This window comes from Rhinolophus sinicus, chromosome 7 (assembly GCF_057876585.1).
Source record: "Rhinolophus sinicus isolate RSI-liver-muscle chromosome 7, RSI-T2T, whole genome shotgun sequence".
Classification (NCBI taxonomy): domain Eukaryota; kingdom Metazoa; phylum Chordata; class Mammalia; order Chiroptera; family Rhinolophidae; genus Rhinolophus; species Rhinolophus sinicus.
The window spans coordinates 51,464,839-51,492,575 of NC_142507.1; the positions used below are offsets into that span (position 1 = coordinate 51,464,839).

Sequence of the window (27,737 nt, forward strand, 5' to 3'; positions counted from 1 at the left end):
TACACTGTCCTGAGCCCCTACTTCTTCAAACCCTTGTTGGGCCAAAATGTTGGGAAGCCTTTTATATATCCATTGACCCTAGTATCCGTCACCCTAATCTCACCGTGGGGGGCCCATCAGGCCCAGTGCAGGTGGAAACTTTTTTTATGCTAAAAATTGGGGTAATTACATATCCACTAACCACCAGAATAGACCCTTGAAGGGATTGGAAGCAGGTGTGTAATGTAACCCCAACTTCACAACATAGGGAATAATAAAGTGTCCTTCCCAAAGGAAAGCCTTCTAGGGTATCTCCTCCAGCAGTGGCAAAAGTTTGGTGATTGCCCTATCACAAAGAAACAACTCGTGTTTTTCCTAATACTACCTGGCTCCCCCACATCAGCTACAGGTCCAGGAGACAAGGCCGGAACATGGGTCACTTATATACGTAGCACTATCTTACACTTCTTATATTTGTCCTGTAAAAGAACGAAAAGAGGGGACAAAATCCTGTACGCAGAGGGCTTCAGAAAGAAAGGGCAAACTGAAAAAAACGGAGAGGAGAATCATGTAACAAGGAAGAAAAGAAAGCAGCCAGAAAGGCGGCCGTCGATTAGAAGACGGTCAGGAAAACGCAAGCGGGGCCTGAGGAAAACTTCTCTGCCTTTACGCCAAGGTTCGGAGAATGTGCGACATGTACCCCCTAACACAGGGAAGGCGAGGCCGGAAAGGCGGTCCCGGGCACCCACTCCGTTTCTCACAGCACTCGGGACAACGGGAGGAAACTCCAAACAAATCGGGCAGCGGGGCCCGAGATGGACCCTTCACAGACGACGGCAATAACCTGTAAGGTATTCAGGACGGGCACGCGGCAGAGGAAAAGGAAGAAGACCCGCAGGCGAAGAGGCGAGCCTCGCCCCGTTGGCCAGTAACCGCGCGCCGGGACCCAGGTAACCGCGGGGAAGGAAGGAAGACATCCCGGGTAAGTGACCCCGGCCGCCACCACGGGTCGGGTCCGCGGGCCGGGAGGCCAGGGCCAAACCGACGCGCCTGTCACGGTAAGCCGGAGGGGCGCTGGAAGGGGAACTGCCCTGACTGACCCCAGCGAGGGAAGACCGGGGACCAGACCCGCCTCCACATGCCCCTGGAAGACGAGGACCGACGGGGCCGAGGGGCTCCCCCAAAGGCTCCAGGACGCGAGACCGCCATCTCATCTCCCCGGAGGAGCCCCAGGTTGCCTTGGAAGTCGAAGGGGGAACCGACGGACTTTCTTCTGGACACCGGGAACCGCTTCCTCCGTGTTGACCGGCAGAAGCAGGCACGGCGTCTAGCAGGGGTTACGACACAGAAGGAGGGAAGGAGACGGCTCCCGGAGCCTCTGACCCGCGCAGCAACAGGTTCCCGGAACGTGTCTTCCTCCGACGTTCCGGAACGCCCTTATTCCCGTGTGGGGGTGGGGTGGGGTGGGGTGGGGTGGGGTGGGGTGGGGTGGGGGGAGACCGACTGAGCGAGCTGGGAGCGTGGGTCGGACGGCTTGGACGTACAGTGCAGGCAGAGAGCCCCCGGAGGCAAGGGTTCTGATCTCCTAACTGACGCTCCTCTAAGCTGACCCCCAAAACGCAAAAGTGCTGCGGGTGGAGTTTGTTATGGACGGACCCCAAATGGCAGGCACCGGGCAGAACAGAGAGAGCACTTGGAACCCCTGCCGCGGTTGGTACTAACCTTAAAAGAGCGGCACGGACGGCCCCGTGTCAAGCGATACCCCACCTCCCACCCCCCGACACCGGAAGCGATCACGGGGATTAACAAACCCGTGTCGGATCGCTCGCCAGAAGAGGGGCTCCGCAGGCCACGCCCTGGTTTTGCCAGTCCCGAGGCCAGGGTCAAACGAATACAGCTTCGCACGCGGTCCGAGGGCCGTAAAGGCAGCCGCACCGAATACGCACCCTGCAGCGCCTAGCCCCCGAGCCCCGTTAAGGAGGGTCCCAAGTGACAGTCAACTCTGTACCGTTTTGACCTCCGGGATGCGTTTTCCCGCATTCCTGTCCAGAGACTCCCAAGGGACGCTTGCATTTGAACGGGAAGACCCAGACACTGATCTTCCACAGCCTCGGCCCGTACCCCGCCGCCCCCCGCCCCCGGGGGGGCCCATCCCAGGTGCCGCTGGAGATCCCCGCCCCCATCCCCGTCGGTCCGTCAGTCTAAGGATCCGAACCGCCTCGTTGCCCTTTTACGTAACCACGGTTCGCGAGCCTCGGCTCCTCCTGTCGGGATTAGGCCCGGCGCCGGGGCTCTGGTCGCCTTCCCGTCTCTGGACTCCATCTGCTCTTCTTCCGGTCTTCCCCCCCGGGAAAGACCTTTCCCCTTGGCCTGCATCTGATGTCCGGGGGTGGGGGGAGCGCACGGATGGGGAGACGGAGAGGAAAAGGGCCGGGAGCCTGAGGCTGGGATCGGAATTCTCCCGGGACCGTGGCAAATAGAGTCCGCTAGGGGGCGGCGCGGAGGCGAGATGAGGCCCCGCGGGGCGGGCGGGGACGCTCGGGGCTGCTTCCCGCCCCCCGCCCCCCGCTTGTGGTTTTCAATCCGGTCCGATGTTGCTGTATATCAGGGGCACGGCGGCCGTCCCCGGCCGTGTGGTTGTGTTTCCAGGACTTAGCGATCATGTCTGGGAGAGGCAAGGGCGGCAAAGGCTTAGGCAAGGGCGGCGCCAAGCGCCACCGTAAAGTGCTGAGAGACAACATCCAGGGTATCACCAAGCCCGCGATCCGGCGCCTCGCTCGGCGTGGAGGCGTCAAGCGCATCTCGGGCCTCATTTATGAGGAGACCCGCGGTGTGCTGAAGGTGTTCCTGGAGAACGTGATCCGGGACGCCGTCACCTACACGGAGCACGCCAAGCGCAAGACGGTCACCGCCATGGACGTGGTGTACGCCCTCAAGCGACAGGGACGCACCCTGTACGGCTTCGGAGGCTAGGCCGCCCGTGCAGGCTTGACGCTTGGCAATCCCAAAGGCCCTTTTTAGGGCCAACCACACGGTCCTCAGAGGAGCTGGACACTCGGTGGTGTGACGTGGGGTAATTTTGTGTGTGTGTGTGTGTGTCTCTGTTTTTGTAGTTTAACTCAGCAAAGTAGGCGTGGAAAGGCGGCCCACAGCCGCCGAGGCGGGCGAAGGAGCTGTTGTATCTTGACCCGAGGGACCGTGAACGGCCCCGTGCCAGCCGAGCCGTGCAGTTAGTTCATCGTAATGGCTTACCGGCGGACTGATCGGTGCCTCCACAAGTCAGGACGCGCGGAGCCAGCCAATCGGGACAGTGCTTCCCGGACCAATCAGACTTGGCGTCTTTAGAGTCTGCGTTTGCTTGGAAAGGGTTCGGTCGGGGACGCGGTGGGGGTGGCGAGTGGGAGGCCCGTCAAGCCTCTACGTAAGCCAGGCTGCCCTCGGTCTCCACGGGACGCGCTCTGCTTGTGTTCTCCCCTCTTTCTTGGGTGTTTCCGACAGTCGAGGCTAGGATTTTTCCCTTTTACGGTCTCCCAGCTTCGCGACTCCTGTTGACGTTAGGGTGGTGGCGGGGAACTTTCGCCCTTCGCAGTCTGAGGGTGGCGTCCGGTCCTAAGACGGCATTTCGGTTGGCTTTAGAGCGTGCCATCCATCCCTATCTGGTGTTTTACTGGGCTGTGGGACGTGAAGTTTAAACCGGCAAAACGCTGCGAGTTCAGGCCACCCTGACTCTTGGTGTCACTCCATTTGCTTGGGCAGAGTGGGAAGGAAGCCCCGGATTTGCAGTCCCGTGGGAAAGGAACAGAGGTTATTCCATGAGAGGTGCACTCGTGAGTGCGTTTTAAAAACAAATTCGGCGAGTCGCCGCGCCGGTGTGTGAAAAAGTATCCTTGGTTTTCCTGCGTTTTCAGTTGCCCGTTGTGACCCTCGAGCAGGTGGCAGAGTCAGTTGGAAAATGGGAGCCAGTATCTTGAACTAATGAGACGGACCGGGATCGAAAATACCCTAAGTGGAGGGGGGGAAAAAAAGAAAGAGTCCTTTTGTACAACTTGTTTTAATTTAGAGATGCTTATGAACGTGCAGTAGGTAGTGATCTAAAATTCTATCTTACCGTAGTTTGGAGACAGCAGAGATCAGATCAGAGCTAGGGGTTCGTGTATAGTGATGCTGTATCTATATGTAACCGTGGTATCCTTTTCTTCTGAAATAATGAATCTAATGCTAAAAGCAGAGCAACACACAAGACCCAGGCTCAAGTTCCGCCTTGTGTCATCTTCTGGCTGTGTGACCCACCTTCCCAGGTGCCTCGACCTCGCCAGGTTTAAGTCTCTTCAACTATTCAACAGGAATTAAAAAAAAAAAAAAAAAAAAAAGCCCTCCCTCTCTGCCTCCCAGGGTTGTTGTGAAATTAGAGTAAGAGGAGGTGAAGGAAAGATGAACCGTAAGCCATCTTGGAGCCTGGGTATTCTCACTGCCCAGGCCACGCAGTCTACAAGCTGGTGGTGAGTTGAAAATCATTCACTGATTTTTTTGTGTGTTGTTCCTTTTCTTCCACGACACGATTGTAAGTTGGTAGTTAACATTGATTGATATTAATGTCACCAATATTTACATCATCTGTGTTGTCGATACTGTTAACAGATGTATGACCACTCGGAAGGCCCTGTTCTAAGCCCTTCGGGTGGACGGTATTTATCTCTTTCCATCCTCACCGCGATCCTGACTACGACTATGATCCTGCTTTACACGTGAGACGCGGAGACAGCCGTCGTCTTCTCCCTGGAGCCCAGTCCTTGTGGTCAGGAGCCCCGGCCCTACCCACTGAGGGGCCACAGGCGCCCCCCCACCCCCCCATCATAGCAGCCAGGACCCTGGACGCCTCTGTTTCCCATCCCCGCCTTGCCTTACGCACTTCACTCTCTGGCCTTGATCCTCTAGTACATCTCGCCAAGGTGCAGTCAGCAGGGCCGCATCCGAAGTCTTTGGGGCTATAGAAACGGGCATTCATTCCTCTGCAGACGATCTGCTTTCGGGAACGGATCTGAGGCGCAGGTCAGGGGGCTCTTTTCTCTCAGTGACTCTCACGAGGAGCAGGCTACGTGTGGGGCTTTCACGGGCAAGGGGCACCTGGGCAGTGTTCTGTGTTCCGGGACCCCGCCGAGGACCTTCCTTGGAAGTTCTTCCCGGCGGTCCAGCTCGGGTCTGTCGGCTCTTGGTCCGTAAGTTCAAGAACCCCAAGAGAGGGGCCCACAGGAGGCCAAGAGAGTCGCAGGAGGATAGGCAGGTGCATTAGACCCCTCGTCCGGCTACGGTGTGCCCGGCATTGCTCGGGTGCCGGTGCCACAGGTTGAACGAGGAGCGGGGCCCAAAGAGATGAGGCGGAAGAGGAGCAAGTTTCGGAAGGGAAGGGCTACATGAGGCTGAATCTTGAAGCACGAGCCGGGGTCCTCAGGGCTCCCAGAAAGGGGAAGGCATTCTGGACAGGACAGAAGAGGTGGAATGTGTGAAGACGTCGCATACGTGGGGACTACGGACTTCTAAGTCACTAGTACTTCTTGAGTCAAGTCAGAGTGTACAGACAGACCGGGGCCCAGGGAATCCAGCCCGCAACTGGGGGCCTAAGCCGGTAATGAGGGTCTGGGCGCGCTCTGGACCCGGCCGTGACCATGGAAGCAGAAACGCGTGGCGACCTGTGTTGTGTGTAGTAGGAGGGGGTCACGGCCTGTTCCCTGCCGTCCCCTCTCCTGACACGTGTCAGGAGAGGCAACGGGAGCTTTAGAAGACGCCGAGAAAGCACCGCGTCTGGGCAGACTATCCAGACCCGGGGCGCTTTCGGAGACTCCTCCTCCAGAGTTTCGCTCTGTGGACCCGGGCGGGAAACGGTGCGTTGGAGGCCCGGCTCACGGGTGGGTGGGTGGGTGGGTGGGTGGGTGGCCTCGGTCCGTACACACCCGAGGCTCCCCACGGTCTTGGTCCGGAGCACCCACCGGGTTGGGAGGTGTCATCCTACTGGCGAGTGAGGCCCGAAATGACCGAACATTTACCGAGGCAGGGACCGGCCTCACGGAGGGGGCGGATTCCGCCCCCCTGCCCTCGCTGCGCCGGGCGGGACCGCGGTCCCGGTCCCGGCCCACTCATTTCCGAGCCCGGATTCCCTTCGTCCCCTGGCCGGACGGCTTACGATCCTAATCCTGGGCCTTGGCGACGGCCTAGAAGAGTCTGACCCCCAGCGGGCTCGAGCCCTCCGCTGCGCCTCACAGGCGACACCGGAGGTCCCGTGCCGACCGCGCCCGAGAGCAGCAGCCGTGGGCAGCCTCACCAGTCCACGTAAAGCCACCTGATGAACCCTCCTGGGGGCACGCAAAAGCTAATATATATACCCCGGGAGGCGGCCAGCTCAGGGGACTGACGAGATAGGCCCCGTTAACTGCCCCAGACTCCGTGTGCTGGGAGCCCGATGCGGTCTCTACCCGCTCGTGACCACCCCCCCCCCCCGTCCCTCCCGGGACGCTGGGACCACGGAGATCAAAGTGACACAGCTTCTTCCTAGTGCGGGGTGGGTGGCTCTGAAAAGAGCCTTTGGGGATGCGATGGAACCTCGAGCCCAGCGCGCACTTCTTAAGCCCGCTCCCCGCGGATGCGGCGGGCCAGCTGGATGTCCTTGGGCATGATGGTGACGCGCTTGGCGTGGATGGCGCACAGGTTGGTGTCCTCGAACAGCCCCACCAAGTAGGCCTCGCTCGCCTCCTGCAGCGCCATCACGGCCGAGCTCTGGAAACGCAGGTCGGTCTTGAAGTCCTGCGCGATCTCGCGCACCAGCCGCTGGAAGGGCAGCTTGCGGATCAGCAGCTCCGTGGACTTCTGGTAGCGCCGGATCTCGCGCAGCGCCACCGTGCCCGGCCGGTAGCGGTGCGGCTTCTTGACGCCGCCCGTGGCCGGCGCGCTCTTGCGGGCCGCCTTGGTGGCCAGCTGCTTGCGCGGGGCCTTGCCGCCGGTCGACTTGCGGGCAGTCTGCTTGGTACGGGCCATGACGAACCGAAGCTCGAGCTGAACAACACAGCGGCGCGCGGGGAGAGTAGCGGGGCCCCGGCCCGCCGCAGCCGACTTTATAGGCACAGCCTTTTCCCGATTGGGCGGGACGATAAAAATTGAAAGTCCCGCGCTGGCTGTCCATTGGCTAGGATGTCGTCCTCCCTGGCGTCCCCGATTGGCTGGGGCAGCACCCTCCGCCCCCACCCCTGCCCGCCCAACCCCCCCCCGCCTCTCTTGCCACTTTCCAGTTTGCCAACCGTCTTTCTCCTTCCTCTCGGGCCGGGCTGAGTCGTTTGTCTGGTCGCAAATGTGTCAGAATGTTCCCCCGCAGCCCTTCACTCCCTTAGGACACGCTACCCGCCGTGCCCCGTCCCCTTCCCACGCCTTGTAGCTAGACTAGCTCCCCAATCGAAAGTCGAGTCAGTCTTCCGCTTGCCTGTCCCCCGCCTCCGTCAGGCCTCGTTACCTTTCGTAAGCCCCCTGTTGGTCCGAGGAACCGCTTTGCCCGCCTTTCGGTGCTTCTCGGGTCGGAAAACGTTGCCCGTTTCTATCCTCCCCCCCCCCCCCCCCCCCGCTCCCCTCCACGTGGAAGATGTCGCCTCCTAAAACCTACGTACTCCTGAAACCTACGTAGGGACCCCCTATTCCCCCCTCACTTGAGACATGTCGGCTCGGTTATTGAGCCAAACCCCAGGTCCGCCACCACACCCTACCGACTGGGGCGTCCGTGTGGTGTGCTGTGGGTGTTTACGTGTACACACGCCCTTCCCCACTGCCTTCAAATATTAGGGGGGCGAAGGCCTCGGGGGACGACCGGGGGGAAACGTGGCGGCCAGGGCTCAAGGGACGAAGCAAGTCCTCGAGACCCACGGAGGGGAAAAACGGTTGGGAGCTCAAACTAAAAATGACACACACACTGTCCCCACCTCCGTACGGGTGGGCGCGGCCCAACGCGGAGCACACAGGAACGGACAACCACTACCGCAACAGCCCTTTTTACTTGAGAGGGTGGGTGGCTCTGAAAAGAGCCTTTGATTTCACAGGTGCCCCTTCGAGTCGGGGGCTGGGGGAGCTTCCAGACGTCAGCCTCACTTGCCCTTGGCCTTGTGGTGACTCTCCGTCTTCTTCGGGAGCAGCACGGCCTGGATGTTGGGCAAGACACCGCCCTGGGCGATGGTGACTTTGCCCAGCAGCTTGTTCAGCTCCTCGTCGTTGCGGATGGCCAGCTGCAGGTGACGAGGGATGATGCGCGTCTTCTTGTTGTCTCGGGCGGCGTTGCCCGCCAGCTCCAGGATCTCCGCGGTCAGGTACTCCAGCACCGCCGCCATGTAGACGGGCGCGCCGGCCCCTACCCTCTCCGCGTAGTTGCCTTTGCGCAGCAGACGGTGCACTCGTCCCACGGGAAACTGAAGGCCGGCGCGGGACGACCGCGACTTGGCCTTAGCGCGGGCCTTGCCTCCTTGCTTGCCACGACCAGACATGACGGCGACTAGGCACTGCGAGCAGCTTCCACCTGACGACCGAGGAAGTCGCCCTCAACGGCCCCGCTTCACCCTTTTATAGCCAGAAGCGCGACTGTCCACGGAGCGCTTCGATTGGCCGAAGCGGAGCTTCGCCCTGGCCACCAATAGGAGAGCGCACGCAGAATCCGCTCATTTGCATGATCTCGTCCCCCTCCGCAGGAGCACCGCTGAAAACTCGCCAATCGCCACGCGGCGTACTCACAACCCTCATTTGCATGCGGCCTCTATAAGTACCGAGGCGCTTCCGGTAGCCTCGGTCCTGCTTGGCGTGTTTGCGTGCTCGGCCTGCTCCGTCCCCGCTCCTTCCCGCTATGCCGGAGCCGGCCAAGTCCGCCCCGGCGCCCAAGAAGGGCTCGAAGAAGGCGGTCACCAAAGCCCAGAAGAAGGATGGCAAGAAGCGCAAGCGCAGCCGCAAGGAGAGCTATTCCATCTACGTGTACAAGGTGCTCAAGCAGGTGCACCCGGACACCGGCATCTCGTCCAAGGCCATGGGCATCATGAACTCGTTCGTCAACGACATCTTCGAGCGCATCGCCGGCGAGGCCTCCCGCCTGGCGCATTACAACAAGCGCTCCACCATCACGTCCCGGGAGATCCAGACGGCCGTGCGCCTGCTGCTGCCCGGGGAGCTGGCCAAGCACGCCGTGTCCGAGGGCACCAAGGCCGTCACCAAGTACACCAGCTCCAAGTGAGTCCCTGCCGGGACGCGGCGCTCCTACCAGCGGGCGCCCGCTTGAACCCCCCAAAGGCTCTTTTCAGAGCCACCCACCTTCTCACTGAAAGAGGCTGTCGTCTCCCGGTCCCGTCCCCCGCCGCCTACCCGTTTGCCCGGTCGAGGGTGACCACGGCAGAGGTACGGGAGGGAGCTCGTGGGTAGCCTCCTCCGTCCGCAGACCGCCTGTCCTTCCCGTGTGTGTGTGTGTGTGTGTGTGTGTGTGTGTGTGTGTCTCTGTCTAGGTGACCCAACCCGGGAGTCGAAGCTTCGTGTCGCCCCTTGGTGCTGGGCCCCTATCTGCCGCCTCTCACACGCGCGGTGGAAAGCGTCTTGACCGGAGGATCGCTCCTCGGGAAAACTTGTCCGGCTTCGGGGACCCCGGCCACCATTGCAAGGCGAGCAAAGGAGTAACGCGCCGTTTCTGAAGCGCGGGAAGGCATCGTGCTCCACGGGCAAGGAAAGTGTTGGTCTAAGTGAAAGACGTTGGTTGGGTGGAGAGTTTTAAGTGCTTTCGGTTGTTTGGGGCAGGACTCAACATGATCTCTTTAATCTCAGAAAAAAACCAATTGCTTGGTGCATGGATAATAGATTGTCCACAAGTATAGAAGCAAGACTTGCGAAAACAAGGTGTTGGGAGTTTTGTAGAATTTTTTTTACGAGGATTGAGTTGAATGTCAACACTTCACGTTAAAGAATCCTTATCACTTTCAAAGTTGGGAAATACCATTTTTTAAAAGGCTTAGCAAAGGTGACATGACCCTAAAGTTACAAGAGTTAACGTTCAACTCAGCTGATGTGCAATTCTGATCCATTGCATTTTCCACAAGCTGCCCTGCAATGAGCTGAACAAGTATCGTTGGTAAATTGTAGATCTGTGATGCTTCGAGCCTGATCTCCAGACCAGCAGCATCAACATTACTTTAGAATTTATGTAAAATGAAAATTTTAGACCCCTGTAATCTGGCTAATTCTGATGCACGCTAAAGCGTGAGAACCACTGAGGAGTTTAGGCATGTTGGATTGCAACAGGGATAACAAATGGAGAGGGTAAGAAATCTTGGCATAATGTGGAGGTAGAATTGATAGGTCTTCCTGAGAAATAGGATTTTCCTCTTCCTATTTTCCTAGGAATAGGAAACCCCTAGGGGTTTGGCACTGGATAGATTGCTGTTTCTGTAATCATATTCTAATTTTCATTAAGAAATCCACTTAATCCTTTAACGTAGGTAGTCCTCAAATTTGTCCAATGTAATCACCTAGGGGACTTGAAAAACACTGATGCCTGGGTGTCAACTCCAGAAATTCCTGGTTAAAGTGGTAAGTGGTTTTGGGCCCTGGAGGAAGAGACCATGAGCCAGCCTATACCTGAGGTAGGACTAATGGGCTGTCATGTTTAGGAACCACTATCATACAGTGTTTCCCAGATCTTACATTAATCTGTTCAGGCATCTAGATCTATCTACTTAGCACAAACATTTCAAAAATTGAACTGAGTAAATGAATAGGGAAATGTAGATTGCACTTATCTATTTGAAAAATTTGTTTTCAAGAGGTGGCAACAGGATGGAGTGTTCTGTGGGTATGAAGGGAAGAATGTTTGTTTATAGACACTTAGGAGGGCACAGCTGATGGGGTGGATGAGTGAAGTGAGCCACTCTGGAGTTCAGCCAACCTCTGAGCCCTGCTGTACAGTTGAACATCCAGTTAAGTTAGTCTGACATACTTTTATGTAAACTACTTTGGATCTTGCTCCAAGTACACATTTGGACCCAATGTCCAAGTGTTATAATGAATATTTGACCAGCACTGGAAATTAACACCATCAAGAAGGAATGTCTAGGATAAATAAAAAATGTGAAACCTTAATAAAAATTTTAAACAATGTAATTCCATTAAAAATTTTTAGGGTTGTATTAGTTTCTTATGGTTGCTATTATAAAGCATCACAAGCGGAATGGCTGAAAACAAATTTATTCTGTCATAGCTCTGGAGGCTACAAGTCTGAAGTCAAGGTGTTGGCAGGGCCCTATCTGTCTCTCAGGACAGGATCCTTGTCTTTCAGCTCCTGGTACCCCCAGGTATTTTTTGGTTCTAACACCATTAACTCCTACTTCTCCATTTTCTTCTTGTGTGTTTCTACATCTTATAAGAAGACTTGGATTAGGGCTCATCCTAATGGCTTCATTTTAATTAGATTACATCACCAAAGACCCTATTTCCAAATAAGGCCACATTCTAAGGCACTGGGCTGTTAGACTTCAATATATCTTTTGGGGGGATACAACTCAACCCATAAAAGTAGACAACAGCTGTGGTAGGCTGAATATGGCCCCCAAATACATTCACATCTAAATCCTTAGTGTCAATTACTTTAAATGACAAAGGGGACTTGATTGATGTGATATTTGAGAGAAAGAGATTATCCTGGATCATTTGGATGGGCCCAAATGTAAGCACCAGGATCCTTAGCGTCAAAAGGATAAATGGAGAAAGAAGCTGATGGAAGCAGATACATAAAGATGGTATGATGTTGGTTTTGAAAATGGAGGAAGAGACCATGAGACAAGAAATGCCCCTCTATAAACTGGAAAATGCATGGAAATGGATTTTCCCCTAGAGAGAAATTACGAGACAGAATTTTGATTTGCACTTGGTGAAACACTTTGTACTTCTGATCTCCAGAACTGTAAAGTAAATAAAATCTTTGAAGCCACCAAATTTCTATCAGTTTGTTACAGCAGCGATAGGAAACTAATTCAACAGCTGTATAGGATTTTTTTTACAGTCGGAGAAATCTGAACATATATACCATGTTTCCCTGAAAATAAGACTGGGTCTTATATTAATTTTTGCTCCAAAAGATGTGTGAGGGCTTATGTTCAGGGGATGTCATCCTGAAAAACATGCTAGGGCTGATTTTCCTGTTAGGTCTTCTTTTTCAGCGAAACACAGTAGTATGTTACTTATTGAATCAATAGATTTTGAAGGTGTAATGATAGTATTGTAGTTACATTAGAAGAATGCCCGTATTTTTCAGACAGACATGCTCAAGTATTTAGGGAGAAGTGTCAGGTTGTTTGCAACTTTTCAAATGGTTCAGAAAATGTATGTGTGCACAAAAGAAAAGATAAATGCAGCAAATAATTGGTTAATCTACATGAAGATATGTTTGACCGTTGTACTGTTTTTCAGCTTTTCTGTAGGTTTGAATTTTCCAAAACAAAAAACTGAGAAAACTGATCAGTCTTTAAAAACTGGTAAAGAAACAGCTTTCATAAACATTGAATATCGTTCCTTTTAATTTGTTAATTGGTGAAATTTCAACATGACTGAATTTTCATTCCTTTATATTTACAAAGCTTATGTTTGAGAGTGAGCATTCATATATTAACTGGAACTCTGAACGATATCTCTTGTTCATTATACTTTGCTATACTCATTGGAGATAATGGTAACTATGTGATTGAACAGGTCCAGGGATGCCCAAATAACATTGATTTAGACATTTGGTTATTGTGACCTTTGAAAATCTGAGGTTAAAATTGAATTGGATAGGGGACTTTAATCAAATACTGAAACTAAAGCTAAGTTATTTCCGGGGGGTGGGGGGGACATATTTAGTCATGTTACAGTGATGCCAAATGCTTCCAGAAGGGTAGATCACTTACAAAAGCAAGAATCAGACTTTATAAATGTCACCTCTTTCTCTTTGCTCAACTCCAGATTCTCGTATTTCATATTCCCACTTGGGAATTGAGTATTTCCTGTTTTGCTATCTTTACTTGGATAAGTACCAAGAGTCTCAGTCATGTTCAAGCCAGTACTCATGGTTTTCCCCCTCTAAACCTACTTGTCACTCATATAAGCAAACTGCACCTCTTTCCAAGTCCAAAATCTTGCAATTAATCCTTATTCCTCTCTTTCCATCACAATCTACACTCAATTCAGTACTTTCACTTAAAATACATCTTTACTTATCTCCACTGCTACTACCTCTCTCTCCTGAACTATTACTGTAGCCTCCTTGATCTCTTCTGCCTCTACTTCTTGCTCTCCTACAGTCTATTTTTAACATAGCATTCTTGGGTGAGATTTAAAAAACATAAATCAAAGAATGTCATTACTCAAATCAAACTCTCCAAAAGCACTCTACCTTATTTAGAATAAAAGTCTTTGTAATGGCCTGTGAGGTCCCTCAATGACTTACATGATCTGACCCTCAACTACCTCTGTGAGGGCATCTCCCTGAGTCTTTCTTTTGCTCACTGTGCTTTAGCCAGTGGCCTTGCTTATTCCTTGAACTCCCCCAACTTCTGCCTGTCTCAGGGTCTCCACACTTGCTGTTTTTTTTAAGTCTTTGGAAGCTCTTCTCCAAGCTATCCTGTGGCTCACTATCTTACTATACTCAGGCCTTTGATCAAATATGCGCTCATTAGTCCTGTCATCCACACTCCACTCTATATTCTGCTTTATGTTATAGCACATATCACCCCATTAATATTATACTGTTCAATATTTTTTTGCTTCTTTTCAGCATTCATCTACTAGAATGTAGCTTTATGTGGACAGGGTTTTTTTCTGTTCTGTCTGCTATATACCTAGTGTGGTTTGTCTCAGGGTACAATGGGTGTTTTTTTCTCTCTCCAATTACAGAAGTGATGTGCTCAAATACTCAGCCTGGACAAGGTTATTCGCACATCTGTGCGCCTCTTGAAATTTTTGCTGTTATACTCCTATCCTGTAAACTCAATCTCTCCCATTTTTCCTTCTCCCTCCCCATCTGTGCTTTAAAGCTTAAGCAATCCACCTCCTCTCTCAGTAGATCCAAGTAAAGCATATATAAATAATGCTGCAAAATGTTTCCTGGGACCAAAGAATCGAAAAAAGATGGCTTTAGTACAGTAACTAGTAAGTACCATAAGGTACCTGAATATAGTTCAGTGGGGCAAAAAAGAACGAAGGACAACCATGCTGGAAGATATTTGGGGTTTATGTTGGTACGTAAAACAAAAAGCTAGAGCACTTGCATTCTGCTTCTAGTTTGTACTTTACCTCGTGTTCCCATTTGACCTAAGATGTTTCGGAATCCTAACAAAGGTAGAAATGTTAAACCCTAATATGTCAAGTTAATGATGGAATAAAAGCAAAATACAGCTCATCACGTATATAGCATTACAAACATATGTGTGTGAGGGAGAAGTGTCTGTGGGTAATTGTGACTTTGAGAAGTGACATACAGCAACGACATAAGCACCACGCCAGGAGTGATGAGACAAGAATTACCTTCCTTTTCTTGCCCGTGGAGCACGATGCCTTCCCGCGCTTCAGAAACGGCGCGTTACTCCTTTGCTCGCCTTGCAATGGTGGCCGGGGTCCCCGAAGCCGGACAAGTTTTCCCGAGGAGCGATCCTCCGGTCAAGACGCTTTCCACCGCGCGTGTGAGAGGCGGCAGATAGGGGCCCAGCACCAAGGGGCGACACGAAGCTTCGACTCCCGGGTTGGGTCACCTAGACAGAGACACACACACACACACACACACACACACACACACACACGGGAAGGACAGGCGGTCTGCGGACGGAGGAGGCTACCCACGAGCTCCCTCCCGTACCTCTGCCGTGGTCACCCTCGACCGGGCAAACGGGTAGGCGGCGGGGGACGGGACCGGGAGACGACAGCCTCTTTCAGTGAGAAGGTGGGTGGCTCTGAAAAGAGCCTTTGGGGGGTTCAAGCGGGCGCCCGCTGGTAGGAGCGCCGCGTCCCGGCAGGGACTCACTTGGAGCTGGTGTACTTGGTGACGGCCTTGGTGCCCTCGGACACGGCGTGCTTGGCCAGCTCCCCGGGCAGCAGCAGGCGCACGGCCGTCTGGATCTCCCGGGACGTGATGGTGGAGCGCTTGTTGTAATGCGCCAGGCGGGAGGCCTCGCCGGCGATGCGCTCGAAGATGTCGTTGACGAACGAGTTCATGATGCCCATGGCCTTGGACGAGATGCCGGTGTCCGGGTGCACCTGCTTGAGCACCTTGTACACGTAGATGGAATAGCTCTCCTTGCGGCTGCGCTTGCGCTTCTTGCCATCCTTCTTCTGGGCTTTGGTGACCGCCTTCTTCGAGCCCTTCTTGGGCGCCGGGGCGGACTTGGCCGGCTCCGGCATAGCGGGAAGGAGCGGGGACGGAGCAGGCCGAGCACGCAAACACGCCAAGCAGGACCGAGGCTACCGGAAGCGCCTCGGTACTTATAGAGGCCGCATGCAAATGAGGGTTGTGAGTACGCCGCGTGGCGATTGGCGAGTTTTCAGCGGTGCTCCTGCGGAGGGGGACGAGATCATGCAAATGAGCGGATTCTGCGTGCGCTCTCCTATTGGTGGCCAGGGCGAAGCTCCGCTTCGGCCAATCGAAGCGCTCCGTGGACAGTCGCGCTTCTGGCTATAAAAGGGTGAAGCGGGGCCGTTGAGGGCGACTTCCTCGGTCGTCAGGTGGAAGCTGCTCGCAGTGCCTAGTCGCCGTCATGTCTGGTCGTGGCAAGCAAGGAGGCAAGGCCCGCGCTAAGGCCAAGTCGCGGTCGTCCCGCGCCGGCCTTCAGTTTCCCGTGGGACGAGTGCACCGTCTGCTGCGCAAAGGCAACTACGCGGAGAGGGTAGGGGCCGGCGCGCCCGTCTACATGGCGGCGGTGCTGGAGTACCTGACCGCGGAGATCCTGGAGCTGGCGGGCAACGCCGCCCGAGACAACAAGAAGACGCGCATCATCCCTCGTCACCTGCAGCTGGCCATCCGCAACGACGAGGAGCTGAACAAGCTGCTGGGCAAAGTCACCATCGCCCAGGGCGGTGTCTTGCCCAACATCCAGGCCGTGCTGCTCCCGAAGAAGACGGAGAGTCACCACAAGGCCAAGGGCAAGTGAGGCTGACGTCTGGAAGCTCCCCCAGCCCCCGACTCGAAGGGGCACCTGTGAAATCAAAGGCTCTTTTCAGAGCCACCCACCCTCTCAAGTAAAAAGGGCTGTTGCGGTAGTGGTTGTCCGTTCCTGTGTGCTCCGCGTTGGGCCGCGCCCACCCGTACGGAGGTGGGGACAGTGTGTGTGTCATTTTTAGTTTGAGCTCCCAACCGTTTTTCCCCTCCGTGGGTCTCGAGGACTTGCTTCGTCCCTTGAGCCCTGGCCGCCACGTTTCCCCCCGGTCGTCCCCCGAGGCCTTCGCCCCCCTAATATTTGAAGGCAGTGGGGAAGGGCGTGTGTACACGTAAACACCCACAGCACACCACACGGACGCCCCAGTCGGTAGGGTGTGGTGGCGGACCTGGGGTTTGGCTCAATAACCGAGCCGACATGTCTCAAGTGAGGGGGGAATAGGGGGTCCCTACGTAGGTTTCAGGAGTACGTAGGTTTTAGGAGGCGACATCTTCCACGTGGAGGGGAGCGGGGGGGGGGGGGGGGGGGAGGATAGAAACGGGCAACGTTTTCCGACCCGAGAAGCACCGAAAGGCGGGCAAAGCGGTTCCTCGGACCAACAGGGGGCTTACGAAAGGTAACGAGGCCTGACGGAGGCGGGGGACAGGCAAGCGGAAGACTGACTCGACTTTCGATTGGGGAGCTAGTCTAGCTACAAGGCGTGGGAAGGGGACGGGGCACGGCGGGTAGCGTGTCCTAAGGGAGTGAAGGGCTGCGGGGGAACATTCTGACACATTTGCGACCAGACAAACGACTCAGCCCGGCCCGAGAGGAAGGAGAAAGACGGTTGGCAAACTGGAAAGTGGCAAGAGAGGCGGGGGGGGGTTGGGCGGGCAGGGGTGGGGGCGGAGGGTGCTGCCCCAGCCAATCGGGGACGCCAGGGAGGACGACATCCTAGCCAATGGACAGCCAGCGCGGGACTTTCAATTTTTATCGTCCCGCCCAATCGGGAAAAGGCTGTGCCTATAAAGTCGGCTGCGGCGGGCCGGGGCCCCGCTACTCTCCCCGCGCGCCGCTGTGTTGTTCAGCTCGAGCTTCGGTTCGTCATGGCCCGTACCAAGCAGACTGCCCGCAAGTCGACCGGCGGCAAGGCCCCGCGCAAGCAGCTGGCCACCAAGGCGGCCCGCAAGAGCGCGCCGGCCACGGGCGGCGTCAAGAAGCCGCACCGCTACCGGCCGGGCACGGTGGCGCTGCGCGAGATCCGGCGCTACCAGAAGTCCACGGAGCTGCTGATCCGCAAGCTGCCCTTCCAGCGGCTGGTGCGCGAGATCGCGCAGGACTTCAAGACCGACCTGCGTTTCCAGAGCTCGGCCGTGATGGCGCTGCAGGAGGCGAGCGAGGCCTACTTGGTGGGGCTGTTCGAGGACACCAACCTGTGCGCCATCCACGCCAAGCGCGTCACCATCATGCCCAAGGACATCCAGCTGGCCCGCCGCATCCGCGGGGAGCGGGCTTAAGAAGTGCGCGCTGGGCTCGAGGTTCCATCGCATCCCCAAAGGCTCTTTTCAGAGCCACCCACCCCGCACTAGGAAGAAGCTGTGTCACTTTGATCTCCGTGGTCCCAGCGTCCCGGGAGGGACGGGGGGGGGGGGTGGTCACGAGCGGGTAGAGACCGCATCGGGCTCCCAGCACACGGAGTCTGGGGCAGTTAACGGGGCCTATCTCGTCAGTCCCCTGAGCTGGCCGCCTCCCGGGGTATATATATTAGCTTTTGCGTGCCCCCAGGAGGGTTCATCAGGTGGCTTTACGTGGACTGGTGAGGCTGCCCACGGCTGCTGCTCTCGGGCGCGGTCGGCACGGGACCTCCGGTGTCGCCTGTGAGGCGCAGCGGAGGGCTCGAGCCCGCTGGGGGTCAGACTCTTCTAGGCCGTCGCCAAGGCCCAGGATTAGGATCGTAAGCCGTCCGGCCAGGGGACGAAGGGAATCCGGGCTCGGAAATGAGTGGGCCGGGACCGGGACCGCGGTCCCGCCCGGCGCAGCGAGGGCAGGGGGGCGGAATCCGCCCCCTCCGTGAGGCCGGTCCCTGCCTCGGTAAATGTTCGGTCATTTCGGGCCTCACTCGCCAGTAGGATGACACCTCCCAACCCGGTGGGTGCTCCGGACCAAGACCGTGGGGAGCCTCGGGTGTGTACGGACCGAGGCCACCCACCCACCCACCCACCCACCCACCCGTGAGCCGGGCCTCCAACGCACCGTTTCCCGCCCGGGTCCACAGAGCGAAACTCTGGAGGAGGAGTCTCCGAAAGCGCCCCGGGTCTGGATAGTCTGCCCAGACGCGGTGCTTTCTCGGCGTCTTCTAAAGCTCCCGTTGCCTCTCCTGACACGTGTCAGGAGAGGGGACGGCAGGGAACAGGCCGTGACCCCCTCCTACTACACACAACACAGGTCGCCACGCGTTTCTGCTTCCATGGTCACGGCCGGGTCCAGAGCGCGCCCAGACCCTCATTACCGGCTTAGGCCCCCAGTTGCGGGCTGGATTCCCTGGGCCCCGGTCTGTCTGTACACTCTGACTTGACTCAAGAAGTACTAGTGACTTAGAAGTCCGTAGTCCCCACGTATGCGACGTCTTCACACATTCCACCTCTTCTGTCCTGTCCAGAATGCCTTCCCCTTTCTGGGAGCCCTGAGGACCCCGGCTCGTGCTTCAAGATTCAGCCTCATGTAGCCCTTCCCTTCCGAAACTTGCTCCTCTTCCGCCTCATCTCTTTGGGCCCCGCTCCTCGTTCAACCTGTGGCACCGGCACCCGAGCAATGCCGGGCACACCGTAGCCGGACGAGGGGTCTAATGCACCTGCCTATCCTCCTGCGACTCTCTTGGCCTCCTGTGGGCCCCTCTCTTGGGGTTCTTGAACTTACGGACCAAGAGCCGACAGACCCGAGCTGGACCGCCGGGAAGAACTTCCAAGGAAGGTCCTCGGCGGGGTCCCGGAACACAGAACACTGCCCAGGTGCCCCTTGCCCGTGAAAGCCCCACACGTAGCCTGCTCCTCGTGAGAGTCACTGAGAGAAAAGAGCCCCCTGACCTGCGCCTCAGATCCGTTCCCGAAAGCAGATCGTCTGCAGAGGAATGAATGCCCGTTTCTATAGCCCCAAAGACTTCGGATGCGGCCCTGCTGACTGCACCTTGGCGAGATGTACTAGAGGATCAAGGCCAGAGAGTGAAGTGCGTAAGGCAAGGCGGGGATGGGAAACAGAGGCGTCCAGGGTCCTGGCTGCTATGATGGGGGGGTGGGGGGGCGCCTGTGGCCCCTCAGTGGGTAGGGCCGGGGCTCCTGACCACAAGGACTGGGCTCCAGGGAGAAGACGACGGCTGTCTCCGCGTCTCACGTGTAAAGCAGGATCATAGTCGTAGTCAGGATCGCGGTGAGGATGGAAAGAGATAAATACCGTCCACCCGAAGGGCTTAGAACAGGGCCTTCCGAGTGGTCATACATCTGTTAACAGTATCGACAACACAGATGATGTAAATATTGGTGACATTAATATCAATCAATGTTAACTACCAACTTACAATCGTGTCGTGGAAGAAAAGGAACAACACACAAAAAAATCAGTGAATGATTTTCAACTCACCACCAGCTTGTAGACTGCGTGGCCTGGGCAGTGAGAATACCCAGGCTCCAAGATGGCTTACGGTTCATCTTTCCTTCACCTCCTCTTACTCTAATTTCACAACAACCCTGGGAGGCAGAGAGGGAGGGCTTTTTTTTTTTTTTTTTTTTTTAATTCCTGTTGAATAGTTGAAGAGACTTAAACCTGGCGAGGTCGAGGCACCTGGGAAGGTGGGTCACACAGCCAGAAGATGACACAAGGCGGAACTTGAGCCTGGGTCTTGTGTGTTGCTCTGCTTTTAGCATTAGATTCATTATTTCAGAAGAAAAGGATACCACGGTTACATATAGATACAGCATCACTATACACGAACCCCTAGCTCTGATCTGATCTCTGCTGTCTCCAAACTACGGTAAGATAGAATTTTAGATCACTACCTACTGCACGTTCATAAGCATCTCTAAATTAAAACAAGTTGTACAAAAGGACTCTTTCTTTTTTTCCCCCCCTCCACTTAGGGTATTTTCGATCCCGGTCCGTCTCATTAGTTCAAGATACTGGCTCCCATTTTCCAACTGACTCTGCCACCTGCTCGAGGGTCACAACGGGCAACTGAAAACGCAGGAAAACCAAGGATACTTTTTCACACACCGGCGCGGCGACTCGCCGAATTTGTTTTTAAAACGCACTCACGAGTGCACCTCTCATGGAATAACCTCTGTTCCTTTCCCACGGGACTGCAAATCCGGGGCTTCCTTCCCACTCTGCCCAAGCAAATGGAGTGACACCAAGAGTCAGGGTGGCCTGAACTCGCAGCGTTTTGCCGGTTTAAACTTCACGTCCCACAGCCCAGTAAAACACCAGATAGGGATGGATGGCACGCTCTAAAGCCAACCGAAATGCCGTCTTAGGACCGGACGCCACCCTCAGACTGCGAAGGGCGAAAGTTCCCCGCCACCACCCTAACGTCAACAGGAGTCGCGAAGCTGGGAGACCGTAAAAGGGAAAAATCCTAGCCTCGACTGTCGGAAACACCCAAGAAAGAGGGGAGAACACAAGCAGAGCGCGTCCCGTGGAGACCGAGGGCAGCCTGGCTTACGTAGAGGCTTGACGGGCCTCCCACTCGCCACCCCCACCGCGTCCCCGACCGAACCCTTTCCAAGCAAACGCAGACTCTAAAGACGCCAAGTCTGATTGGTCCGGGAAGCACTGTCCCGATTGGCTGGCTCCGCGCGTCCTGACTTGTGGAGGCACCGATCAGTCCGCCGGTAAGCCATTACGATGAACTAACTGCACGGCTCGGCTGGCACGGGGCCGTTCACGGTCCCTCGGGTCAAGATACAACAGCTCCTTCGCCCGCCTCGGCGGCTGTGGGCCGCCTTTCCACGCCTACTTTGCTGAGTTAAACTACAAAAACAGAGACACACACACACACACACAAAATTACCCCACGTCACACCACCGAGTGTCCAGCTCCTCTGAGGACCGTGTGGTTGGCCCTAAAAAGGGCCTTTGGGATTGCCAAGCGTCAAGCCTGCACGGGCGGCCTAGCCTCCGAAGCCGTACAGGGTGCGTCCCTGTCGCTTGAGGGCGTACACCACGTCCATGGCGGTGACCGTCTTGCGCTTGGCGTGCTCCGTGTAGGTGACGGCGTCCCGGATCACGTTCTCCAGGAACACCTTCAGCACACCGCGGGTCTCCTCATAAATGAGGCCCGAGATGCGCTTGACGCCTCCACGCCGAGCGAGGCGCCGGATCGCGGGCTTGGTGATACCCTGGATGTTGTCTCTCAGCACTTTACGGTGGCGCTTGGCGCCGCCCTTGCCTAAGCCTTTGCCGCCCTTGCCTCTCCCAGACATGATCGCTAAGTCCTGGAAACACAACCACACGGCCGGGGACGGCCGCCGTGCCCCTGATATACAGCAACATCGGACCGGATTGAAAACCACAAGCGGGGGGCGGGGGGCGGGAAGCAGCCCCGAGCGTCCCCGCCCGCCCCGCGGGGCCTCATCTCGCCTCCGCGCCGCCCCCTAGCGGACTCTATTTGCCACGGTCCCGGGAGAATTCCGATCCCAGCCTCAGGCTCCCGGCCCTTTTCCTCTCCGTCTCCCCATCCGTGCGCTCCCCCCACCCCCGGACATCAGATGCAGGCCAAGGGGAAAGGTCTTTCCCGGGGGGGAAGACCGGAAGAAGAGCAGATGGAGTCCAGAGACGGGAAGGCGACCAGAGCCCCGGCGCCGGGCCTAATCCCGACAGGAGGAGCCGAGGCTCGCGAACCGTGGTTACGTAAAAGGGCAACGAGGCGGTTCGGATCCTTAGACTGACGGACCGACGGGGATGGGGGCGGGGATCTCCAGCGGCACCTGGGATGGGCCCCCCCGGGGGCGGGGGGCGGCGGGGTACGGGCCGAGGCTGTGGAAGATCAGTGTCTGGGTCTTCCCGTTCAAATGCAAGCGTCCCTTGGGAGTCTCTGGACAGGAATGCGGGAAAACGCATCCCGGAGGTCAAAACGGTACAGAGTTGACTGTCACTTGGGACCCTCCTTAACGGGGCTCGGGGGCTAGGCGCTGCAGGGTGCGTATTCGGTGCGGCTGCCTTTACGGCCCTCGGACCGCGTGCGAAGCTGTATTCGTTTGACCCTGGCCTCGGGACTGGCAAAACCAGGGCGTGGCCTGCGGAGCCCCTCTTCTGGCGAGCGATCCGACACGGGTTTGTTAATCCCCGTGATCGCTTCCGGTGTCGGGGGGTGGGAGGTGGGGTATCGCTTGACACGGGGCCGTCCGTGCCGCTCTTTTAAGGTTAGTACCAACCGCGGCAGGGGTTCCAAGTGCTCTCTCTGTTCTGCCCGGTGCCTGCCATTTGGGGTCCGTCCATAACAAACTCCACCCGCAGCACTTTTGCGTTTTGGGGGTCAGCTTAGAGGAGCGTCAGTTAGGAGATCAGAACCCTTGCCTCCGGGGGCTCTCTGCCTGCACTGTACGTCCAAGCCGTCCGACCCACGCTCCCAGCTCGCTCAGTCGGTCTCCCCCCACCCCACCCCACCCCACCCCACCCCACCCCACCCCACCCCCACACGGGAATAAGGGCGTTCCGGAACGTCGGAGGAAGACACGTTCCGGGAACCTGTTGCTGCGCGGGTCAGAGGCTCCGGGAGCCGTCTCCTTCCCTCCTTCTGTGTCGTAACCCCTGCTAGACGCCGTGCCTGCTTCTGCCGGTCAACACGGAGGAAGCGGTTCCCGGTGTCCAGAAGAAAGTCCGTCGGTTCCCCCTTCGACTTCCAAGGCAACCTGGGGCTCCTCCGGGGAGATGAGATGGCGGTCTCGCGTCCTGGAGCCTTTGGGGGAGCCCCTCGGCCCCGTCGGTCCTCGTCTTCCAGGGGCATGTGGAGGCGGGTCTGGTCCCCGGTCTTCCCTCGCTGGGGTCAGTCAGGGCAGTTCCCCTTCCAGCGCCCCTCCGGCTTACCGTGACAGGCGCGTCGGTTTGGCCCTGGCCTCCCGGCCCGCGGACCCGACCCGTGGTGGCGGCCGGGGTCACTTACCCGGGATGTCTTCCTTCCTTCCCCGCGGTTACCTGGGTCCCGGCGCGCGGTTACTGGCCAACGGGGCGAGGCTCGCCTCTTCGCCTGCGGGTCTTCTTCCTTTTCCTCTGCCGCGTGCCCGTCCTGAATACCTTACAGGTTATTGCCGTCGTCTGTGAAGGGTCCATCTCGGGCCCCGCTGCCCGATTTGTTTGGAGTTTCCTCCCGTTGTCCCGAGTGCTGTGAGAAACGGAGTGGGTGCCCGGGACCGCCTTTCCGGCCTCGCCTTCCCTGTGTTAGGGGGTACATGTCGCACATTCTCCGAACCTTGGCGTAAAGGCAGAGAAGTTTTCCTCAGGCCCCGCTTGCGTTTTCCTGACCGTCTTCTAATCGACGGCCGCCTTTCTGGCTGCTTTCTTTTCTTCCTTGTTACATGATTCTCCTCTCCGTTTTTTTCAGTTTGCCCTTTCTTTCTGAAGCCTCGTACAGGTATAGTGCCGTGAAGCACTCTGCGTACAGGATTTTGTCCCGTCTTCTCGTTCTTTACAGGACAAATATAAGTGTAAGATAGTGCTACGTATGTAGCAGTTCAGATCATTAGACTGACTGAATGTTGAGGTGATCTCCCAAGCACTTCTGAGTGACTATGCTTTGTATTTCATCCCTCTTTTAGTCACCATGACATCCTTTCAAGGCATGTGGGTGTTTTATCATCCTCATTTTTCAAACTGGAAGCTTGGAGTATTTTGCCCAAGCTCCCACAGCTGGTGAGTGCCAAGGCCAGAGATTCTGACCAAAGTGTTGGGATTCAAAGGTCATACTCTTAAGCAGAAAACACCAAGTTAAGAGCCCATACTGGAAGCTGAGAGGGGAAGTGACAGTAGGTTCATGATACACAGGCTTGAGGGCCTACCTGCTTCCATGGACTCTTCTCTATCTGCTTACCCACTCCACCTGTCTCCACTCCCATCAAGTGGAGAAAACCTCCCTCCATGCTAGACTTGAGCTTGTCGCTCATGTAGAAGCTTTACAATCTTTCCGTGCCCTTCACCCCATTACCTTCAGAATGAAATCCATGCCGTCATGTCACATTCAGTATAGACAAGTAGAAGCTAAGTGCAAGACCACAGATTTGAATTTGAGTCCTGGCTCTGCCTCTTACTACCTCCAGTACTTACGCAAGATGCTTAATCTCAGCAGGCGTCAGTTCCTTATCTGTGAAATGGGGATAATGGGCTCTACCTGCTAGCAGTGTTTGGAGACATTTACAGAAACAATTCCCTTTAATTGGGTGTTCACTAGCTCTTCCCCTAGCTGCTCAAGTTTGCTTTGCGCCTCCCCAACATCTGCAATTCCCAACTACTCCCATGACTTGGCAAAACCCTTTCTTCTGTCTGGATACGTTCCCCAACAGGCATTGGCCTGTTTAATACGTAGAATTCAGCCTGTGATGCTTTCTTCATGGGCCACCCCCACCACCCCTGCTGCTCTTTCTCAGGCCACGATGGCATTGTCCTCAGGTTCCAACAAGCATACACTCTCCTGTTTTAGCAGTTCCTCCAGGAGTAATTTAGTTCCCTGTCTAGATTCTGAGTTCCTGCAGTGTGGGCATTTAGTCCTCTTCATCTCTATAGGTCAGCATCCTGACAGTACTAGGTGGTCAGGAAATGCCTGATGAGGGACCTTTAAACACACTGGCCTCTGAATCTTCACTCAAAACTACACACACTAGACTTTGCAGTTCCTCTTAGCTCCCTGAGCTTGCTGTCTTTCACTCTCTCTCAAGCCTTTGTCCATGCCACCCACTGCCTGCAACACCTCTTCCTTCCCGGCCTCTTGGTCTCCTCCTAAATGTCCCTTCCTCAGAGAGGCCTTCATTACCCCCATCAATGTTAAATGAGGCTTCCCTCCATTACACTCTCTATATGTGTACTTTCTCCTATCCCATCTCAACACTTGTCATACTTTATTATAGTCACTGGTTTAATGTCTTTCCAAGTCTAACTACTAAAAGTCCAGGAAAGCAGAAGCCATGCCATTCTGTTTAACCTTAGACCCTCACTGCCCAGTAAATTGGCTGGTATCTAACATATACTCAGAAAATATTGAATGAAAGGACGAATTAATATCATACCTAACAATGCTTAGGAGTCAGAGAAGAGGAATGGTCCTAGAGAGCCCTTAATAATAATAGACACTTCATAAGTATTTACAAAATTAGATACAGATTTTCAATCACCCATATTAAATGAATGACTAAACATAGTCTCCCTCGTGACAAGGGACAGTCTCTCCATTAGGGTCAGTTTCTGAAACCTAAACAGAAGTGCCCTTCAGGCTTACTTCCTGTGCCAGACTTACTGATTAGCCATATTGTGAGCTCTTCAGCGTCCTTCTTAAAGGAGAGGGTCTCCCCAGACCACATTATGAAACTACACGGCATAAGAATTGCTGACCAAAAATAAATAAATAAATAAAAGAATTGCTGACAATGTCTTACGTTTTGAATCTTTATTATTATTATTTTAAAGGCTAAACAGGCAATGAGGCAGGCCACTGGAGGTTTGTGAGCAAGTGGGTGTTGAGCTCAGATCTGGGCTTTAGAAGATTACTCTGGCAGCAGGACGTGGAATGGATGAGGGTTTTGAGCCAAGAAGAACAGGCATGAAACCCTAACACTTTCTCCCACTTGACTAGAATAAGTATTTGTGTATATGTTTCATTCCCATTTGCGCTCTTTCCCAACTGCAGGCAGAGAGTTTATCATGTTCACCTGTGGACCCATCATGACACCAAGTTAGGGTGCATTAAAAAGTGGAGGAAGGGGGCTGACCCAGTGACTCAAGTGGTTGGAGCACAGTGTTCCTAACACTGAGGTTGTGGGTTCGATTCCCACATGAGCCAGAGAGCTATGCAATCTGCAATTAGAATAAAGTCAATGAGCTGTCGCCCAGTTCCTATGTGGACAGATGGCGCGGTTGGAGCACGGGCTCTCAACCACAAGGTTGCCGGTTCGACTCCCCCAAGAGATGGTGGGCTGCACCCCCTGCAACTAACAATGGCAACTGGACCTGGAGCTGAGCTGCGCCCTCCACAACTAAGACTGAAAGGACGACAACTTGGAAAAAGTCCTGGAAGTAAACACTGTTCCCCAATAAAGTCCTGTTCCCCTTCCCCAATAAAATCTTTAAAAAAAAACACGTGGTGGAAGGACTGGTAACAACCCAACTATCCAGGAACAAGTGAATGGATTAACAATTATAATGTAGCCATGCAATGGAATACTACTCAGAATGAAAAGGAATGAACTGACATATGCAACAGTATAAATAAATATCAAAATAATTATGCAAAGTGAAAGAAGTTAGATAAGAATGACACGCAGTGTATGTGTGATTCCATTTACATAAAATTCTAGAAAATACAAACTGTATAATGTGATAAAGCAAACCAGTGGTTGTCTGAGGGCAGGGCTGGGGCAAAGGAGGACATTGGTGAAGGGGGCAGTTGGGAAGAATTATGAAGGGACACTAGGAAACGGGCAGAGGAGTGATGGGTATGTTCATTATTTTGATTGTAGTGATGTCTTCATATGTATACCGGGAGTGCCAAAAAAATGTATACACATGACTTGTATTCATCTTTTGTTATCAGTATATATTGAGTATTACAATTTTAATAGTTTTTTTTCCTTTCTTATAATGTGCATAGGGCAGATGGCTCCGTTGGTTAGAGCGTGAACTCTTAACAACAAGGTTGCCAGTTGGATTCCCACATGGGCCAGTGAACTGCGCCCTCCACAACTAGATTGAAAAACGATGACTTGACATCCTGGAAAAACAGTTACCCAATATTCCCCAATTTAAATAAAAAATGTGTATACATTTTTTTGGCACGCTCTGTATACGCCAAAACTTAGCAAATGATAGTTTAAACATGTACCGTTTATTGCATGTCAATTACACCTCAATAAAGTTGTTTTTTACAAAAGTAGAAGTGGGTATGGTAGAAAAATGAGTTAAGAGGTGTCAGTTGAGCTGGAAGATACGGGCTTGGCTTGAGAAAAAGCTCTGGCCAAGACAGAAGGAAGGTGCAGTGTATTCCAGACCTGGGAAAGAACAAGTAGGTTTAGGGGAAGGTAAAGAGACCATTTTAACTAGAGCAGAAAATTAAAAAGAAAAAAAGGGGGGGGGGGGGGCTGCATACTAAGCTTTTTCAAATCATGCATTGGATTGCAGTTTCAACAGTTACTACCTAAACAATCCTGGACAAGTTATTTTCCTGGACAAGTTATTTACCTTCTCTGAGAGTCAGTGTCCTTTCTCTATAAAGTAAGGATGGTAACAATCACCTATCTTAAATAGTGGCTGTTTAAGATTAAATTAGGCAATGCATGTAAATCACTTGGCAGAGACCAGGTAAATAGTTAGGTACTCAATAAGTAGAAGGAATTATAACAATTATTGACCCCAACATCA

The 27,737-nt window shown here is 54.5% G+C and overlaps 8 protein-coding genes across 10 annotated transcripts; 4 read left to right on the forward strand and 4 right to left on the reverse strand.

Moving 5' to 3' along the window:
- Positions 1 to 1,947: 1,947 nt before the first annotated feature.
- Positions 1,948 to 3,009, forward strand: LOC141568531 (histone H4). Its single transcript, XM_074318722.2, has one exon. It carries the CDS (start codon positions 2,641 to 2,643, stop codon positions 2,950 to 2,952), a length of 312 nt encoding a protein of 103 aa, XP_074174823.1. The 5' UTR covers positions 1,948 to 2,640; the 3' UTR covers positions 2,953 to 3,009.
- A 152-nt stretch (positions 3,010 to 3,161) lies between these two features.
- Positions 3,162 to 7,544, reverse strand: LOC141568601 (histone H3). Its single transcript, XM_088799572.1, has one exon. The coding sequence runs from the start codon at positions 7,003 to 7,005 to the stop codon at positions 6,595 to 6,597; it is 411 nt and encodes a 136-aa protein (XP_088655698.1). The 5' UTR covers positions 7,006 to 7,544; the 3' UTR covers positions 3,162 to 6,594.
- Positions 7,545 to 7,987: 443 nt separating this feature from the next.
- LOC109451552 (histone H2A type 2-A) lies at positions 7,988 to 8,549 on the reverse strand. The gene has a single exon (XM_019739876.3). The coding sequence runs from the start codon at positions 8,487 to 8,489 to the stop codon at positions 8,097 to 8,099; it is 393 nt and encodes a 130-aa protein (XP_019595435.3). The 5' UTR covers positions 8,490 to 8,549; the 3' UTR covers positions 7,988 to 8,096.
- A 92-nt stretch (positions 8,550 to 8,641) lies between these two features.
- LOC141566954 (histone H2B type 2-E) lies at positions 8,642 to 9,893 on the forward strand. 2 transcript variants are annotated; one of them, XM_088799574.1, is made up of 2 exons: positions 8,642 to 9,219; positions 9,489 to 9,893. In XM_088799574.1, the coding sequence occupies exons 1-2, from the start codon at positions 8,843 to 8,845 to the stop codon at positions 9,490 to 9,492; spliced, it is 381 nt and encodes a 126-aa protein (XP_088655700.1). In that variant the 5' UTR covers positions 8,642 to 8,842; the 3' UTR covers positions 9,493 to 9,893. The 2 variants fall into 2 exon arrangements, with proteins under 2 accessions (XP_088655700.1, XP_088655699.1); XM_088799573.1 differs by lacking the exon at positions 9,489 to 9,893 and having other exon boundaries at positions 8,642 to 9,480.
- Positions 9,894 to 12,804: 2,911 nt separating this feature from the next.
- Positions 12,805 to 15,604, reverse strand: LOC109451555 (histone H2B type 2-E). Of its 2 annotated transcripts, XM_019739880.3 has the most exons (2): positions 15,023 to 15,604; positions 12,805 to 14,753 (listed from the first exon to the last, which is right to left on the reverse strand). In XM_019739880.3, the coding sequence occupies exons 1-2, from the start codon at positions 15,397 to 15,399 to the stop codon at positions 14,750 to 14,752; spliced, it is 381 nt and encodes a 126-aa protein (XP_019595439.1). In that variant the 5' UTR covers positions 15,400 to 15,604; the 3' UTR covers positions 12,805 to 14,749. The 2 variants fall into 2 exon arrangements, with proteins under 2 accessions (XP_019595439.1, XP_019595438.1); XM_019739879.3 differs by lacking the exon at positions 12,805 to 14,753 and having other exon boundaries at positions 14,762 to 15,604.
- Positions 15,605 to 15,688: 84 nt separating this feature from the next.
- LOC141568540 (histone H2A type 2-A) lies at positions 15,689 to 16,254 on the forward strand. The gene has a single exon (XM_074318756.2). It carries the CDS (start codon positions 15,753 to 15,755, stop codon positions 16,143 to 16,145), a length of 393 nt encoding a protein of 130 aa, XP_074174857.1. The 5' UTR covers positions 15,689 to 15,752; the 3' UTR covers positions 16,146 to 16,254.
- A 443-nt stretch (positions 16,255 to 16,697) lies between these two features.
- LOC109451530 (histone H3) lies at positions 16,698 to 21,095 on the forward strand. Its single transcript, XM_088799575.1, has one exon. It carries the CDS (start codon positions 17,237 to 17,239, stop codon positions 17,645 to 17,647), a length of 411 nt encoding a protein of 136 aa, XP_088655701.1. The 5' UTR covers positions 16,698 to 17,236; the 3' UTR covers positions 17,648 to 21,095.
- Positions 21,096 to 21,232: 137 nt separating this feature from the next.
- Positions 21,233 to 22,294, reverse strand: LOC141568507 (histone H4). Its single transcript, XM_074318656.2, has one exon. It carries the CDS (start codon positions 21,599 to 21,601, stop codon positions 21,290 to 21,292), a length of 312 nt encoding a protein of 103 aa, XP_074174757.1. The 5' UTR covers positions 21,602 to 22,294; the 3' UTR covers positions 21,233 to 21,289.
- Positions 22,295 to 27,737: the final 5,443 nt, after the last annotated feature.

Excerpts from the sequence above, each read along its gene's own strand:
- LOC109451552 (XM_019739876.3), bottom strand. The coding sequence starts at position 8,489 with ATGTCTGGTCGTGGCAAGCAAGGAGGCAAGGCCCGCGCTAAGGCCAAG.
- LOC109451555 (XM_019739880.3), bottom strand. The coding sequence starts at position 15,399 with ATGCCGGAGCCGGCCAAGTCCGCCCCGGCGCCCAAGAAGGGCTCGAAG.
- LOC109451530 (XM_088799575.1), top strand. The coding sequence starts at position 17,237 with ATGGCCCGTACCAAGCAGACTGCCCGCAAGTCGACCGGCGGCAAGGCC.
- LOC141568531 (XM_074318722.2), top strand. The coding sequence starts at position 2,641 with ATGTCTGGGAGAGGCAAGGGCGGCAAAGGCTTAGGCAAGGGCGGCGCC.
- LOC141568601 (XM_088799572.1), bottom strand. The coding sequence starts at position 7,005 with ATGGCCCGTACCAAGCAGACTGCCCGCAAGTCGACCGGCGGCAAGGCC.
- LOC141568540 (XM_074318756.2), top strand. The coding sequence starts at position 15,753 with ATGTCTGGTCGTGGCAAGCAAGGAGGCAAGGCCCGCGCTAAGGCCAAG.
- LOC141566954 (XM_088799574.1), top strand. The coding sequence starts at position 8,843 with ATGCCGGAGCCGGCCAAGTCCGCCCCGGCGCCCAAGAAGGGCTCGAAG.
- LOC141568507 (XM_074318656.2), bottom strand. The coding sequence starts at position 21,601 with ATGTCTGGGAGAGGCAAGGGCGGCAAAGGCTTAGGCAAGGGCGGCGCC.